At 46.1% G+C, this 16,352-nt stretch overlaps 1 protein-coding gene and 1 non-coding gene across 2 annotated transcripts in view; one reads left to right on the top strand and one right to left on the bottom strand.

Annotated features, from left to right (window-relative positions):
- Nucleotides 1-14,658, bottom strand: part of LOC139050581 (gastric triacylglycerol lipase-like) — a 35,925-nt gene extending 21,267 nt beyond the window's left edge. Inside the window, exons 1-2 of the mRNA XM_070527146.1 lie at nt 14,566-14,658; nt 9,969-10,168 (exon numbers count right to left, since the gene is read on the bottom strand). Of these exons, the coding sequence (XP_070383247.1) occupies nt 9,969-10,124 (156 nt within the window). The 5' untranslated portion in view covers nt 10,125-10,168; nt 14,566-14,658. The remainder of the gene's footprint in view (nt 1-9,968; nt 10,169-14,565) is intronic.
- Nucleotides 14,659-15,283: 625 nt separating this feature from the next.
- LOC139051140 (U1 spliceosomal RNA) lies at nt 15,284-15,449 on the top strand. Its single transcript, XR_011509261.1, has one exon. It is a non-coding gene; the product is annotated as a U1 spliceosomal RNA (small nuclear RNA).
- The last annotated feature ends 903 nt before the right edge of the window (nt 15,450-16,352 follow it).

The following is a 16,352-nucleotide window of genomic DNA, read 5'->3' as shown; positions in this document are numbered from 1 at the left end:
CCTATGCCAGCGATCTCCCATGAACCCTGCGCAGCTGACACGCTCTTGTGCCGGCGAAATTCCTAATTTCATCCTACCACCTCATGCTCTGCCATCTCCGATAGTAATTCACTTCCCTTGGCACCCAAGTGTCGAGGAAACTATAGAACATATACTGTGCTACTGCCCATCTTTTGAAAATGAAAGACGTGACCTCTGCACTGCTCTCGATCAGTTAGACAGAAAGCCGTTCACCTTGAACAAGACCTTGGAACCATGGCCTCGCATATCGCAGCTGCAAAAGGCCACAACAGCGCTGCTGCAATATTTGAAAGCTACAGGATTCAGTCAGCGTCTCTGATCCGGACTGAGTGACCGAATGATATCCCCAGTGGACTTCCATTTCTTCTCTTAATCTTTCCGTCTCCTTTTCCCTTTCCCCAGTGTAGGGTAGCCGACCGGGCTCAGTCCTCGTTCACCTCCCTAGCTTTCATTTATCATTTGCTCTCTCTCTCTCTCTCTCTTGGTACCCAATCTGTAACTCCGATAAACCAGCGGTTATCTGCCCTGCGCATTACATGGCCTACCCAGCTCAATTTCATCCCCCTAATCTTAACTACAGAATATCTGCTACCCCTGTATGCTCTTTAATCAACACCGCAGTTTCCCTATCTCTTAACGTTACGGCTAACACACTCCATCCCATCGTTCGTTGCACGGTCGCTAACGTCTTAAGTTTCTTTGTTGATCTCAGAATTTCTGTCGCATAAGTGCTAGCATCGGTAGAGCGCATCGCTTTTGCACTTTTCTCTTCAAGGATCTCGGTAGGCTGCCGGTCATGATTTGGTAATGCCTGCCATGTGCCGCTCTAACCCATTGTTATTCTCCCGTAAACTTCCTGCTCATGATCAGCATTCCTTGTGAATACTGGCCTAGATAAGCGCACTCTTGCATAGATTCTAGAGGTTGACTACGAATCATGATTATTCATCCTCTTGCCTGGCTATTGCATATTACCTTCGTCTTCTGCATATTAATCTTCAACCCTACTTTTATACGTTGTCAGTTGAGGTCCTCAATAATCTGCTGCAAGTCATCTCCAGCAGTAGAGCCAGCAATAAAGTCCGCATAAAGGCCATCTAATGTATATTTCGCGCAAATGAAGAACATGAAATATAACAGGTGATAGGCCTAATTTAAGTCATATGCACATGATGCCAAATGTCATCACATAAAAACCGGCTGTGTAGTTTTTTTTATATGTCCTTTTTTCGCTCATCAAGACTATCCGATGTTGCGTATTGTATAACCGCGTCAGCTTTAGAGACCCCGTGGAGGTTTGCTTCATCGCGGAAAAAGTTATATCAATGTAATATGTAATGTAATATGTAGTATGGTGGAAGGGGATTAAGCCATTCCATAGTGGAGCGTGGAAAAACTAATAAATAGGAAATGGGTGAATAAATATGATGATAATAATTACAGTTGAGACGATGAACGACTTCAGGCTTTTCCATATCATGAAGTGAACCTTCTTCAAAGCTTTCCGAGAACGGTCAATTTCTAAGAGGCACCTGAACAAGAATTAAAAATTAAATTGTGTTTTTACGTGCCAAAACCACATTCTGATTATGAGGCACTCCGTAGTGGAGGACTCCGGAAGTTTCGGCCACCTGGGGTTCTTTAACGTGCACCTATTCTATGTAAAGGGGCGTTTTCGCATTTCGCCTCCATTGAAATGCGGCCGCCGTGGCCGGGATTCGATACCGCGACCTCGTGCTCAGCAGCCCATCACCATAGCTGAACAAGAATTCCATCGCCCATGGCTGTGTTGAAGGGTAGGGCATAGGACCCAGGATGGCACGTAACGTTAGCGTAGTGGGACAATTCATGCCCATGAACGCCCATGAAGAAACAATCTGTCGTCGTGATACGCGGGGCGTTAAAGCACTTAACATTTTCTATAGCGCGTCCATAGTTGACGCGTTTGCTTTTACCCGTTCTGCGAATCGCTGGCCTCACGCTAATTGGACCTTCTATGCTGTGTGTCGTGGTGTCTTTTGCATATGTTAATCGCGTGTCTGCGGTATTCCCTGTTCCTGCCATTCATTTGTCGCCGTTTTCCCCGTTTCAGGCGTACCGACAGGCAAACTTCCCCAGGTTTATTAGTCTTCCTTTCTCTATTTCCTCCATACGTCTGTCGGTTAACTGCTGAAGTAACTCAACAGGAAATTCGCCCAGGCGAAAGGTTACAGTACCTAGAGAAAAGTGACTCAGTAAAGCAAGCACGAAACCACTCCTCTCTCACACTTCCCAAAGGCACGTTTTCTCGGTACTCGAACGTAAGGGAGCGTGGCTTCTGAGCACGCAAAGCAAGCCTTACTATAAAGAAAAGCAGCGCGGCCCAGTTGACGCATTTACAGCGACGCATTTTCCCCCTCGGCTCCAAGATCGAACCGGCCACGCGATCTGTCTTTATACTTGGCTCTCGCGCGCGTTTCTTCCGTGCCCTGCCCCGGAAAACACTGCGGTTCCAAGCCACGACGACCTTGGAAGTTCTCGGCCAAATGTGTACGTCACGGCATGCCACCTCGTCCTTCTCTTTGTACAGAAAACCGTTGTGGTCCACCCTGCCGCAGCTGTCCTTCCGTTGTTCTTGTTTACGAAATGCACGAACCCAGGGAAGGGAGGCCACCAAAGGACCCGGCTATACCGAACATAAAAAATAAACCTTAGTGAGTTAAAAATGTCAAGAATTTTTTTTTACTCGAACAAAGTAAGAAAAGGAAAGATATTGGAAGACATGTTTTCTACGGAATTCACTTAGTGATAAAACTCAAGATACCCTAAATATCCTCATCGCAATAAGTGTACGCCATCAAGAACACAATTTGCCGCATCATAGCCTGACTTTCTGTTGCGCCAGAAAATCCTACATAACTATCATGAGCACAATTTCTGTGATAAAGCAAGCATTTCTAAACTTTCTATGCGTACTGCGCGCGTTTCCCTTGCGCATGCAGTGTTGCGTGCGACCGCCCCGCTCGTCTGCGTTTTTTTATGCCTTTGACGATCCTTTCCAACGTAACTAAAGTTTAAATTTTTGTCTATCTCAAAATCAGACCATTTGTCATTCATCACAGCACGTGATATAACATGTCTATGATATAATATGTGACCTTTTTATATGCACTGACTTCCATGCCTGTACTTATAATACCTTTACCGCCTGAAAAATAGCAGGTACGCCTAGCTGACGTACTATTTAAACGACGTTAAACACGCTTTTATGCAAACTGTTAAATTCACTCGCAGTCGGATGACCCAAGAGCGTAGTGTACAAATTCTGGGCTTTTACGTGCCGGAACCGCAATGTGATTATGAGACACGCCGTAGTGCAAGACTCCGGAATAATTTTGACCACCTGGGGTATTTTAACCTGCACGCAATGCACGGTACACAGGCGTTTTATTTATCTTTATTTTATTTTTATTTTATTTTTGCAATTTGTTTTCATCGAAGTGTGGCCGCCGGGGCCGGGACTCGATCTCGCGCCGTTGGGCTTAGCAGCGCGACGTCATGGCCACTACGTCACCACGGATTAAAGAGACCGGAATTCGAATACTGCTGCATCGGACGTTTCCTAGAACGCAGTTTCCACAATGGAATTATTTCTCTTACTGAGACTTGCGGATGCACAATTAATGTGAGATATTTATGAAATTAAAAGGATCCAAAAAAATGTGTGATCTACTTCGTAGAGTGGCTGATAACGTGTTCTTAATAGCGTCCGCATATAGAGCACCCCAACATTTTTGACACGGAACGTATTTTTAAATCGGTCGATGAGAGGGTCGCTTGCTAAGACAGCGTGTAATAAAATCATGTTTTACAATTGTATCATACATTTTCGCAACTGTACCCACTCCCCACCCCCCACCCCACGCGCATTACTTTTGTAGCGTTGTGTATATAGGAAAACAGCTATTATTCCGTCATGCACGTATTGCAGGCACAGAGGGCGCTGTTGTCGCGTCAGGCATGACCCAATCGGTGCGAAAGTTAGTCTCTCGTTCGGCGTTCAAGTAGGCACAGCTCGGCATCACGTCTGTCGATCCGAATGGCAGCTAGCGGTCGCGTTTGACAGCTCAGTGAGCCACATAAGGTATAATCTATCAAATTCAAGCCTGTGCTCACCAGGAGCTATAAGGCCAACAAGTGTATGGTATTTTGCTAAAATTTCACCCTTGTTTTTGTTTATGGCGCTCCTGTGTTCTATACGTATACGGTCCGGAAACGACGTGAAGAGGCTCGTGGAGCAAGACAGAGGCATACCCTACCACCTTTGACCACGGCGGAACGTGTCCGCTTGCATAAGGTGTGCAAGTGCAGGAGGCCCAATCATGTATGCCGTGGTGGACTCGAACGACACCGGGCAGTCTCGGTCACCACGGGTAGAAACGCCATTTCTGTACCCTAGTGTCCAAGAAACACCTTACGCAAAACAAACGGGTGAGAAGGATTACAAAATTGGACCGTAAGACCCCCCACTAGCTGTAACATAATAAGCATTCTAATGCGTGAATAAACGTAACTTCTTTATTTGCAGAAGGGTTGAAATCTCGGCCAGTTGGTACATACTTGAACGAAAAAACCAGTCAAAAACACAAAGGACAAGAGGAGAAGTTCACATCACAACGACTGGTGTGATTATTTATTGGGCTGCATAATTTCTTTGTGCACCCTAGTGCCGATACTCCTTCTGCAGCACGTATACAAGACTTTTCCCGAACCCCGCTGCGGCTGCGTCCCTGGTACAGCTTACAAGACTATTCTGTTTCGTTTCTCTTGTGTCGGCTGTATTAAACGGAGACGGTGTTTCGTTTTTGCCTCTTTTCTGCCGTACCAAAACCCCTCCTCATCGCAAAAGTAGTGATGAGAGCAAGCTTGTAAGAGAATGATTTACTGACTAAGCTTTACTCTTTGGTGTCCCTCTTATAGGCTTCTCTTGTAAAAGAATGACTTGCTGGCTAAGGTTTACTCTTTGGTGTCTCACTTGTGGTTACGACTTGTCTCATGAGCTGCATCATCAACAAGACAGTGCGTCACACACAGGGGCACATGCACACGTGCACATGATCTTGGATTGTAGCGCGAAGTGACACAGACGCAGACTAAAAGCAGACACAGACAGGACGAGCGCTACGACGTGCTGACGTGCTGCTTCTAGTCTTTGTCCGTGTGACTTCGCGCTACAATCCAAGATCGTGTTACCGTACCAACTCGCCCAACTTTCTGTCCTTTTGCACACGTGCGCACCCCACACTCGCACGTATAAAAGAAAAGTGAGCACTTTCGCGTGCACTCCTCATTCGGCGCATTCACACGTATTAAACATTTAAAATAGCGTTTCCGTAAACGCACCCACCCAGTTCGACGCGCGCGCGAGGGCTTCAGGGTCAGCGGCTGACACACTTTCCTCTCTCGGGGTCGCTTGCCGATGAGATCCCCGACCGGGGCAAACAGAACGGAACACGGCGTGATTTGGGTGGCGGAGTCGGTGCTGCGACACGAAGGCATTTCAGCGAAACGTTCGCGGGCAAATTTATGCAAGTGGCCGCCCGTATCGGCGCGTGTAGCTACCGGTGTAGATGTCGAAACATGCCGTTTCCTCACGACGAGAAAAAGCATCGACGTTTCCAATCGCGTGGCCGAGGCGCGGAAGCGTGAAACATGCAGGTCGGTTCGAGTGAGCTGACAAAACGCTGAGAAGCTGCCGAGTGGAGGGCCGAGGACGTGCTCTCTAGATCTCGTCGCACTTAAGTTCTAGCTATAAGGGGAAAATATGGGCATTTTTTTTATTTACTTTAATGGAATAGCGTTCCATTTTTAATAAATTCGTACTTTTTAAATTCACGTAGCCACAAACATTTGAAGCTATGTTTCAATGAAATAGTCATGCACTGTTACCGAAACAGAGTTCCGCATGACTGTACGTATTACCTGAAAGACAGTTCCACACAAATGTACCTGGAACCATGATTAAGTATTCGAAGTCCCGCATACTTTGTATGTTTAAGTATATCTAGCGGTAAGCATGTTTAGGTATGTCCCGTATACTTGAAAATGGTTTCAGTTGCACGTGTAAGGGGGGAGAGGCGATTTCACGCTGATCTTTATGTCAATTTAAGAGAAATAAGTGGACTTGTACCCGACCGAAGGGATAGTCGATGGCCTATAAGAGTGACGGGAAAAGTCACTGGTGCATCCGAAGGGTGAAGCACTGACCGCGATAGGAATTTATATCAGACTACTATAATATGGCGGCGCGGCCTGCGAAGTAAGCCTGGTGGTTTGCAGAAAACAATCGTTTTCTAATTAAACACGCTTGATGTCATGCGCTCAGAGACGCACGTGAACTGAGTTTTCTCGATGACCGTGAGCGCTTGCGGTCACTACGCTCTGGAGACGAGTAGTGCCGGTAGCCAGTGGCGTAGCCAGAAATTTTGTTCGGGGGGGGCTACGCCACTGGCCCCATATATATATATATATATATATATATATATATATATATATATATATATATATATATATATATATATATATATATATATATATATATTGTTACATTAAGCACGGAGAAAAGGGGTTAATTTAGGCATGCGAGAGCAGCAACGGCAGGCTACGAACAACAGGAATGGCCGCTGCACAGTCTTCGTTCTCCGTATATATATATATATATATATATATATACATGGGGCCAGTGGCGTAGCCAGAAATTTTGTTCGAGGAAGCTTTAGCTCGGGTACTCCTATTTAAATACATGTAGAAGGGGAATTCGTTTTTCCCTGCAACCACTTCACCAAATTTGTGGAAGATTGTTGCATTTAAAAGAACAAGTTTAATTCTAGTGACTACTGGTTTCGGATTTTTCATTTAGGTGGTCAATTATTTATTAAAAATTGGCCAAATCGAAACTTTTCAGAAAACGAAACTATCAAGTTTAACACTCCGTGATTCAACAATGAAAAATGATATCACAATTCTGTGAATTGCATCTAATAGTACATCTACAGCGGACAAAATGGATATGTTACACATGAATCTCAAAAAAAAATAGTATTGTGGAAATACGGCTTGCGCAGAACCCTTGTACACAACGTAACCAATTCACGTAAGATACAAATTGACAAAGCAAACTTGTCCGCTTTTACTGTTATAGTAGATGCCGTTTACAGAACCGCAATGCCTCTTCTTCATGCATAGCTATTCGTTTGTAAACGTCGTGCTTCTATTTTTTCAAACTTTCAAAATTTTCAAAATATTTTAAACAAAATTCAGGCCCTAAATCGAAGTTGTGTTTCCAACAGAACTAGGATTGAACTTTCTATCTCAAATGCAACAAACTTCAATAAAAGCGATTAGCAGGATCATCTAAGAAAAGCGTTTCTGCGTTTTACAAGTATTTGAATAGGCCGCGTCGGATTGGGCTCGAGCTAAAGCTTCCTCTTAAACAAGTTCTCAAGGGATCAAGTCCATGAATAATAACTGCATTGTCATTGCCAAAGATGCTGCAAACGAATTCTTGAACGCTACGAACAGTCAAAACAATAAAATACGTATTTTTTCATAAAAGAATATACTCGTATGTGCCAAAAATTTTGCCCAAAGTAACTGATATCAATGCTTCCATATTTTTGTCTATCTAAGTAAAGAAAATATCACACGAACTTTAGAACTATATCAGTTCGAAACCAGGAAAGCAGTGCATGCCACTGATATGAAAAATTAGAAGGCAATGAACTGAACAAGTTGAGGACAAATATGTTAATGAAACTTCGTCATTCAAGAACCGTGCTTACATTCTTGTATATATGCAATGGCCAGTGAAAAATCTCAATGACGCTGTAATTTGTGTTAATCTATTACGCAAAAGCAGCTGTCAGCGGTCGTGTGTCGTGAGTAATTGCACCGAAATCATAGTCGCAACAGAGGGCACGTATAAAAAGCAGGAATTCTGCATGATATACGAGGGCAAGTCAAATGAATGTGGGCCAACAACGGAGTACTTTATTTAAAAGTAGTCTCCATGAGAATTTAGACATTTGTCCCATTGACTAACGAGTCGCGTGATTCCCGTCTTACAAAACTCCTTGGGTTGCTGCCTCAAAAAGTCTGTATCTGGTTCCCTTGAGCTGTTTTTTCGGTTGCCCCAAAATGTAGAAGTCGCAAGGTGACAGGTCTGAGCTGTATGGCGGATGCTGCAGAGTTTCCCACTTGAACTTTGCCAGTTTTGTATTAACCACATAAGCGACGTGGGGACAGGCATTGTCGTGGAACAAGATAACCCCATTCGTCAGTTTTCCACGTTGTTCGTTCTTGATTGCAACACACTGCCTTTCTGGCGTTCCACAATATCGGAAACAATTGATAGCCTCTCAAGATTTAGCAAATTCTATCAGTAATGGACCCTGACGGCCGAAAGAAAAGTCAACAACACCTTTCCAGCGGAAATGATGGCCTTTGCGTTCTGTGGCGTGGCAAATTCGAATGTTTCCACTGTAAGCTTTGCCGTCGTGTTTCAGGCTCGTAGTAGTGGCACCAAGGTTCATCCCCGATCACAATTGCAAACAAGAAGTCGTCATCCTCATTGTGATACCCGATCAGATGAGTCAAGGCAGCGCGAAACTTCTCCGTCTTCTCGCGATGTATCAAAATCTTGGGGATCCATTGCGCACCAAAGAGCCAATAACCAAGAAGCTCATGAATTATGGCGTGAACCGAACCGTGACTGATGTTCAGACGGTCTGCCAGTTCATCGATGCTTATCCTCCGTTCTTGTTTCATCAGCTCATGAACCTTTGAAATTGTGTGGGGGGTGATTGCACGATTGTTTTGGCCCGGTCTTTAAATGTCTTTACAACGTCCTTTAAACCGTTTACTCCAACACTTCGCAAGGGTCAATTAAATGCCGTGTTCGACGTAAAAGGCAGCCATACGGCGATTAATTTCTGTTTTGGAAACACCTTTAGCTGTCAAAAACTTCGCGACACCGAGCTGTTCAACTTTTGAAGTGTCCATTATGTGACGCAACCATATTCAACCCAGTGTATGAGAGCATTAAAAAATATTTATCTTCCCACCTGCGTGTCACTTTTGCAAATAAGACATGCCGTTCTCCTACGCGCATGCCTCGCAGATAATGAACCGAACCATTATTGCGCGGTTAGGGCAGGCGCACTTTCATTTGACTCGCCCTCGTACATTAGAAATGCAAAGATACAATGGGATATACAAATGCAAAAATACGGCTTGATAAAGGACAAAAAAGTGTCACTGGAAACAAAGTTCGCTGCATGTGTACACAAAACCTCGCAACAAAATATTTAAGTATACATTCTAGACATTCTAGACAAAATCCAGAGTGATTTCCGGCGCCGGGGGTCGCTTTGGTCGGCGGTGCATGGACAGCACGAAAAAGTTTCGGGGGGGGGGGGGGCTGAAGCCCCATAAGCCCCCCCCCTGGCTACGCCCCTGCCGGTAGCGTACGTGGAGCGGGCCTGTTTGTCCAAAGTCGAACGTTCAGTGCTGCCGCTCACTTCATCACTTCAACTGTGCCCCGACTCCAAGACTCAGCTGATCACGTGACCTCCAAAACTGAGAGCCGTGTTCGACGCGCAGCAAGACAGCTATAGCGCGTCAAGCCTTGTCGCCTCGCACTCGCGTGCTCGCCCCTGCACCCGCAGCAGATCACGTGACATGCAACACGTGGCGCGCGGGTCGCGTGTGCGCTACCGGGATCGGCGGGCATGGTGGTGCAGGCGCCGTCGCACTCGGGACAGTATGGCGACGGTGAGATTTCGCCGAGCTCAGTTTCAAATCAGTTCAGGGCAATGAAAGTATTTAACCAGTGCACACATTACTATACAAAACAACTTATCAGAAGCATTTGTCTAAAGCAGTGCCCGCTGAAACGCATCTGTACTCACGATTCCGGTGCATCGGTCCGGATCCGCCCCGGTGTAGAAATTTGCAAGCTCGGACGGGAAATCCAGCGCCGTTCTCACGGTTCCCAACAGAAGACTCGGGAGGAGACGAGATATAGCTGTGGCCGGTGACACCATTCTGGTCGACGCTCTGCGCATGCACCGTTGACTACGACGACATGAATCGGCTCGACTTGACGCCACTGGCAGGCCGGAAAAGATAAAAACACGAGGCGAGCTAACGCAGACAGGTCAGATATCGAGGACAAAAAAGCATCACTTTCCTCTCGGCTCGACAGCTGGTAGCGTGAGTGAGTGAGGAGGACACACCCCACGGCTGCGGCTACAGGTGTGTAATCGTTCCTCGGAGACGCACGAACCACCACGCAAGGGGCTTCGGTAAAACGGTAAAAGAATACAGCCAAGGTCAATTAGCGTCCGGCCAGCAAGAAGGCTTTTCTAGAGGGAAGAAAAGTGTGCAGCCAACCATGACGTCATCGAAGTCGTGGAGAATCATGGGGAGAATGTAAACGTTGTTACGTCTTCGGCACCCGAAGATGTAAAACTGGCTGAGGGCTGCAGACCTCATGACCTTGACACGCGACTTTGCCGAGATGTTGCCGGAACGAATAAACGCCCTTTTTCCTCGTTAAAAACTTCCCCCAAGCGTCGGAACACCTGATGGCACTTTCCTGCGTTCCGAAGCTCTTTGAAGGAGCGCCAATCTTGATCAATTATAAGCGTCGTCTAGTCATTCAGACAAAAGTTCAAATGTTTGTTATGACTTTTGTCCCAGACGCTAGAAACACGCCTTATGTCGGCCATAAGTTAAGAAAACTTGGCTAGTTTCTCCTTTTTTTATATATATATTATTATTATTATTATTATTATTATTTTGCCTTTGCATTTCTGTGTCTGAAACGCCACCTGAGGCTGTCTTCTACATTGGAGTTTGTGAATGCTGTTAGACTTCTGGAGCTGCATCTACAAATTTTTTCTTCTGTACGTGCGCTTTGCCCACTTCCCCTAACAGCATGTTCAACATAAGTTTTGGTTGGCGTTTGTTCTCTACAAAATCCTAGTGTAAAAGCACTATCAAGATGCGGGCCCGGCCTTCCAACGCGCCCGAGACCATTCTCTGTCCGGACCTTTCACTCAGACACTGTATGCATAAATCTGCTCAAGGCTCCCGGATTTTCTATTTTCTATCTGCCAAGCCTCCTTGAATCATGAGGGCCACGTCCATATACTATAGAACTCCCTTAAGTACTCCTTGTGCTTCTGAACGCTTTCCTTCGTAGACCGGCGTCCTGCTTCGATACTATGGACGCCGAGACCTTTTTCATTTCTGAATGTATACATAGTAAACAAGTTCCATTTTCATGAGTACCCTCTGCTTTCAATTATATCCAGTGCCTCCTTGACACTCGAGGACACGGCGGTACTCAGTGCTCTAGGGCACACGCTAACTAAACGCGCTCTTTCATCTTCTTGGACAACTCAGAACTTCGCATTTTTCCCAAGTCCAGAATGCGCTTCACTTTCACTTTCACTTAGAGACCCCAATAAATACTCCACTTAAGGACCCCAGTAGCGAGCAGCAGTAAATAAGGGGTGGTACAACAGTTCTTTAAGGTATGAATCTTATTTAGGGTACAAGAAGCGCGGGTAGTTCTCGCGTGAATGCAGATGAACGGGTGATAGCAGCCTCCTAGGGAAGGTCGTTCCGATATGTACAACTACGCAAGGAAAAAGAAAGATATGATAGTACGCGCAGCGGAGGCGAGCGACACTTAATAATCTGCGAGAAATGATATTTGCACCACTGATGAAGCGTACTCTTATTACGCCTAGAGGCAGTGTAAAAAAAATTGTTGAAAAATGGTAGGCTGGCGATACAACGGCGATGTGCAAGAATTTGTAAACTGTAATCTCCTTTCAAGCATGATGCACTGATGTCGCAATAATGTGCTCAGTGAATCAACAATAATCTATTTCTGAAAAGCGCCAACCAGAGCACAAAACTGTTTGTGAAAAGTGCTTGTGAGGTAGATTTGGCTCCACTCCCCCCTTCCCAAGTCAAACCACACGTATCGACACTTCCTCTTTACCTAATTGGAGGCGCGCCGCGTCGGTCTCTCTCCGGTGAAGTCTTCTACGCATCTACCACAACGGCCGCCACCCTAACACTCACACGCACAAACACGCGCCGATCTATCGACAGTCAGGAAGTTTCGGTGGCAGTCTGCCGTTATCGTATCTCTGTCCTCTTTCCGTCCCTCCAACTCCTTCCCCAAACTGCTGACCAATGTTCAGGTGCCAGCCGCGCACTCGAAAGTTACTGTACACTCAGCAGGCATCTTCTCTGTCAACGAATCTCTATTTCTCCCTCTCACTTTCCGTCAGTCAGGAAGTTGAAGCAGATCAGCGAATGCGACCGCGAACGGCGGTAAACCAAGCGGTCTCGCCATGCGGTGACCAGGCGGAACCATCGGCATATGCTAGAAAGTCACGACACGTACGTTCGGGGGAACAAGCCCCGACGACTTCGGCCGACCTCCACGCACCACCGCGTCTGATGCTCTCTCTCTCTCTTTCTCTCTCTCTCTCTCTCTCTCTCTCTGTGAGTTCAGCTTAACAACAAGGCAAGTTGTCTTGCGGCTTGGTCCAAAAGCAAGGCGTGGTTCAGCTGCGGCTGCGAACACACGCTAAATCCGCCGTTACAAAAAGGATGTGAATGTATAGCCTTGAGTGTGAATGGCATATGCAAACTCTTATTGTTTTTCGTTTATTATACCCTTCAAGGCCACAGTGCGACGTACATTACATAAGGGGGGGGCGCATATATTAGAAAACTCGTCATAAAATGATAAGCGTCAAAACGATACAGGTGAAAATATAAAAAGAAAAGGTTCCAAAGCATAATACCGAAAGCGTATGCTGAATGAAGAAAAGTGGAGTTACGCAAGTCAGGAAAATTGTATTGTAATGTTATGAAACGGCCATACTCGACCGAATGTTCAAGGGCGAGTGAGACAAAGAAGGTGGAGGGCTAATTTGATGGCGCTGACACTCTGATAACAGTCGCTGTCATTAAATGAAACCTGGGTTGGGTTTGGCACGTAAAACCCCATAATTTAAGCACCTAAATATACAAGAAGGAACACGGGAAAAGCGCTTCGCTTGGAAAGTAATACGTTGTAGATCGGCAGTTCCACTTCGATACTGTTCGATAGAAGAAAAAAAATTGTAAATATTTGCCCTGGTAAAATAGGGGGTAAATGAATTTGGGTGATCGTGACGTGTACGCCTTGCGGACAAAGGGCTTACATATAACGCTAAGGGGTTAACTGCAACCACATTTCGGCGACAAGGACCAAAACCGCAGCTTGCTCTACCGAACCGGCGTTGTGCGCTGCCATTGTAAACAGAGGCAGCGGAAGCCGACTGAGTCAAGCAGTGGAGAGTCTCATCATGTGACCAAAATGAACAAGCGTCGTTAAAGGGTACAGCACTCTGGTTTGGCGTTCTGCTAACTCTAATTTACTGTAGCTATACTCTCTTCCCACGTTTTCGTCGTTCTTGTTTTCCTTGAGCCACAACCTCGAAATAAGTTGTCGAACTGCCATGGCAATCAAACCAAAGTATTGCTGTAGCGGCAAAAAAAAATAAAAAAACAACTACGATTATTTTCGACAAAAGGCAGCGTTCCCGGAAATTGTTATGTCCGGATAGCACCGCAAGTTTAGAATACCCGATCGCTCGCGCCTGTATATGTTACGTTTCTGGTCACCAGTAATGACAAGTTCCATTTACTGAAACTCAGAGAGAGAGACAGAGAGTGTTAGAAGGTAAGAAGGAAAGGCAGGGAGGTTAACCAGACTGAGTCCAGTTTGCTACCCTACACGTGGGGAGGGGAATGGGGAGTGCAAGAAAGAGATAGAAAACATAAGACACACAGTTATATATATATATGGATGAATTTGTTGGATAACATGCTCACCAATGCCAATGACAACGAGTGATTTAAATATGCTTCATAAGAATGTTCGAAGCTAGGTGTTTTGTCACTAGCCTCAGTGTAAACGAGTGACGAACGATATTATGACTTTTTTGCAAGCTACAACAGTTCAAAACTTCGATGTATTAAGCTCGAAGCGCGGCATAAACAAATCTTGCATGATTCACACGATCACGAGTGATTATATAATGTAATTAATGACGTCGCACCATAAAGCGTTAATGACCATAAAACATGACAACCTGTGGCTTCCTAGCCATTAACAAGAAAGGAAAGACTAATGAGGGGTGAATGACAGTCATTCTGATTTAATTCAACGGCTGGAAACTCAGGTATCACTGTGTCTTGGTAAATGATTTCTAGTCGTGCCTTCTAGAATACGCGCACCGCACAACAGTGTTCGTAGCATTTAAAAAAAAGGCGTAATGAGCTCGGACGGATGGATATATGAAATCTGCATGCTGAGCCACGGCTCTCAGGGCCACAGTTCGGAAAAAAAAAAAGATACAGACGAACCGAAAGTAGTCATTGTTTCATTTGTGGAGCTAAAGAAAGCCACTCCTCAAAATCGAAACTAACCAGCCTAACATGAAGCTCTCCGGCGGCATTTGCATGCCTCCTGAAGTTTTGGTCAAAGTTTCGTGCCGTTGACGCAGCCATTTTATGAAGCGGCTCGCTATGCCGCAGCAGCGTCGTGCGCCACCGTTGTAAACGAAGGCAGCGGAGGCCGGCTGGAGCAAGCAGCGGACGCGACACCACGTGATCAAATATGGCGGCGGCCACGGGATATCGTGGTGTGAAAAGTCCCTGTAGGAATGGGGCCCACCGCGACCGGGAGTCCAAACCGCGACTTCGTGCTCGGCGGCACAAAACCCGCTGATTCGCCGCAGCGCATTCTTCCTTCCGATTACGCGGGATGATTTAACAGGGCGAGCTCGCTCCTCTCCGCCTAGAAGCCCATTCTGCAGTCAGCCCCGGCCGTAAATAATACAGGAACACAGCTGTGGCGAAACAATAACGCGCTGCTCTTCGATGAGGGCAGCAGTCGAGCGGATAGACATCGCGAAATCGTACCAAACCAAAATAAATGTCGCTTCTATAAGCATTCTCTAAAGCACAGGGACAGCTGTACTAACACTTCTCCGGAAATTTTGGACACCCAACAGGAGTCGCTACTTCGAGTTCCAGAATCACGACGCGTCTCGTCAGAAACAACGCACAAGGTCTGCGACCCACCGGGGAACGTGTTGTGGCCGGCCTGTCTGAGGTGCACGGCCGGGTGGCCGAGATTCCTTCGAAACTTACCTGATGCTGGGACCGCCGACGATCCCGAAGGTTGGCTCCCCGGACTGAGGCCTCATAGCACCAATGGTGGCTGACGTCCGCCTCTTTCCCCACAGCTGGGATTGACGGAGCATCGAATTTTTGGTAGTGGGGAGGCTGGGCGTGCGCGCCCCTCCCTTCCTCATTTAATTAATCGAAAGAAAGTCGCAACTGTGCTACGAATACTTGGCCGTGAGATGTTTTGAGGCTTAGGTCAAAGTTGGCCGCAGTGGCTGCGCGCTGCGGAGGTGGGTTTTGCTGTAGGTCTTCCTGTAAAGCGTACACATCTTTCTTTGGCACCTTCCGCGGTATTGTAGTCGCAGGCCGTACTTGCACTGCTTGAGGGCATATGTGCACTCGCGCAACGTAGTTGACGAGTCTCAGAACAGCTGTGCAGCCATGACACTTAGAAAGACGATGGTCATGGCTTCGCCGTGCATGCTTCTGTCTCTCTTCGGATAATTATGGAGCGAACCTCTTGGCTCTCTCTTGCGTCAGTTTCAGTTTATTATCAGTTCAACAAACAAAGGTTAGCTACAGACGTCTCCGTGCTTGCGACGAGGTTTAATACGCGCCAACCAACTCGTCACTTTATTCTGCTGAAAGCTGTTCTCGCTATAGTGGACCATAATTGTCAAGTTGAAATGCAGTCATACTGAGTCCTCAAATAAATAAATAAATATAAAATAATATTTAGGTTATCTTCATCCACTGAAATCAACACTTTCAAGGGACACGAAGGAAAGTTAAATAAAGAAATAAAGTTTCTTTCACGAAAGGAATGATTAAGGAGAAAATTTTCTCAATGCGAACTGAAAATTAGTACCAATTCTTTCATTTTCTCCATCGCCAATTGCGCCGTGTATACGTTTACGGAAGCACACTGACCACTTGCGTTCTCTCTTCGAGATCATCAGCATTTACTAATGGTCGGTCGCCAGGCCGGTGTGCAAACTCGGTTGCCGTCCACTGCTGACGGCTATAAATAGACTTCGCGCCTACGGCGGTAAAATTAGGCGCAACGAGACCACTTCCGCGTAGAC

The sequence above is a fragment of the Dermacentor albipictus genome, chromosome 10 (genome assembly GCF_038994185.2).
Source record: "Dermacentor albipictus isolate Rhodes 1998 colony chromosome 10, USDA_Dalb.pri_finalv2, whole genome shotgun sequence".
In the NCBI taxonomy this organism is placed as follows: domain Eukaryota; kingdom Metazoa; phylum Arthropoda; class Arachnida; order Ixodida; family Ixodidae; genus Dermacentor; species Dermacentor albipictus.
This window is presented reverse-complemented; position numbering and strand designations above follow the sequence as displayed.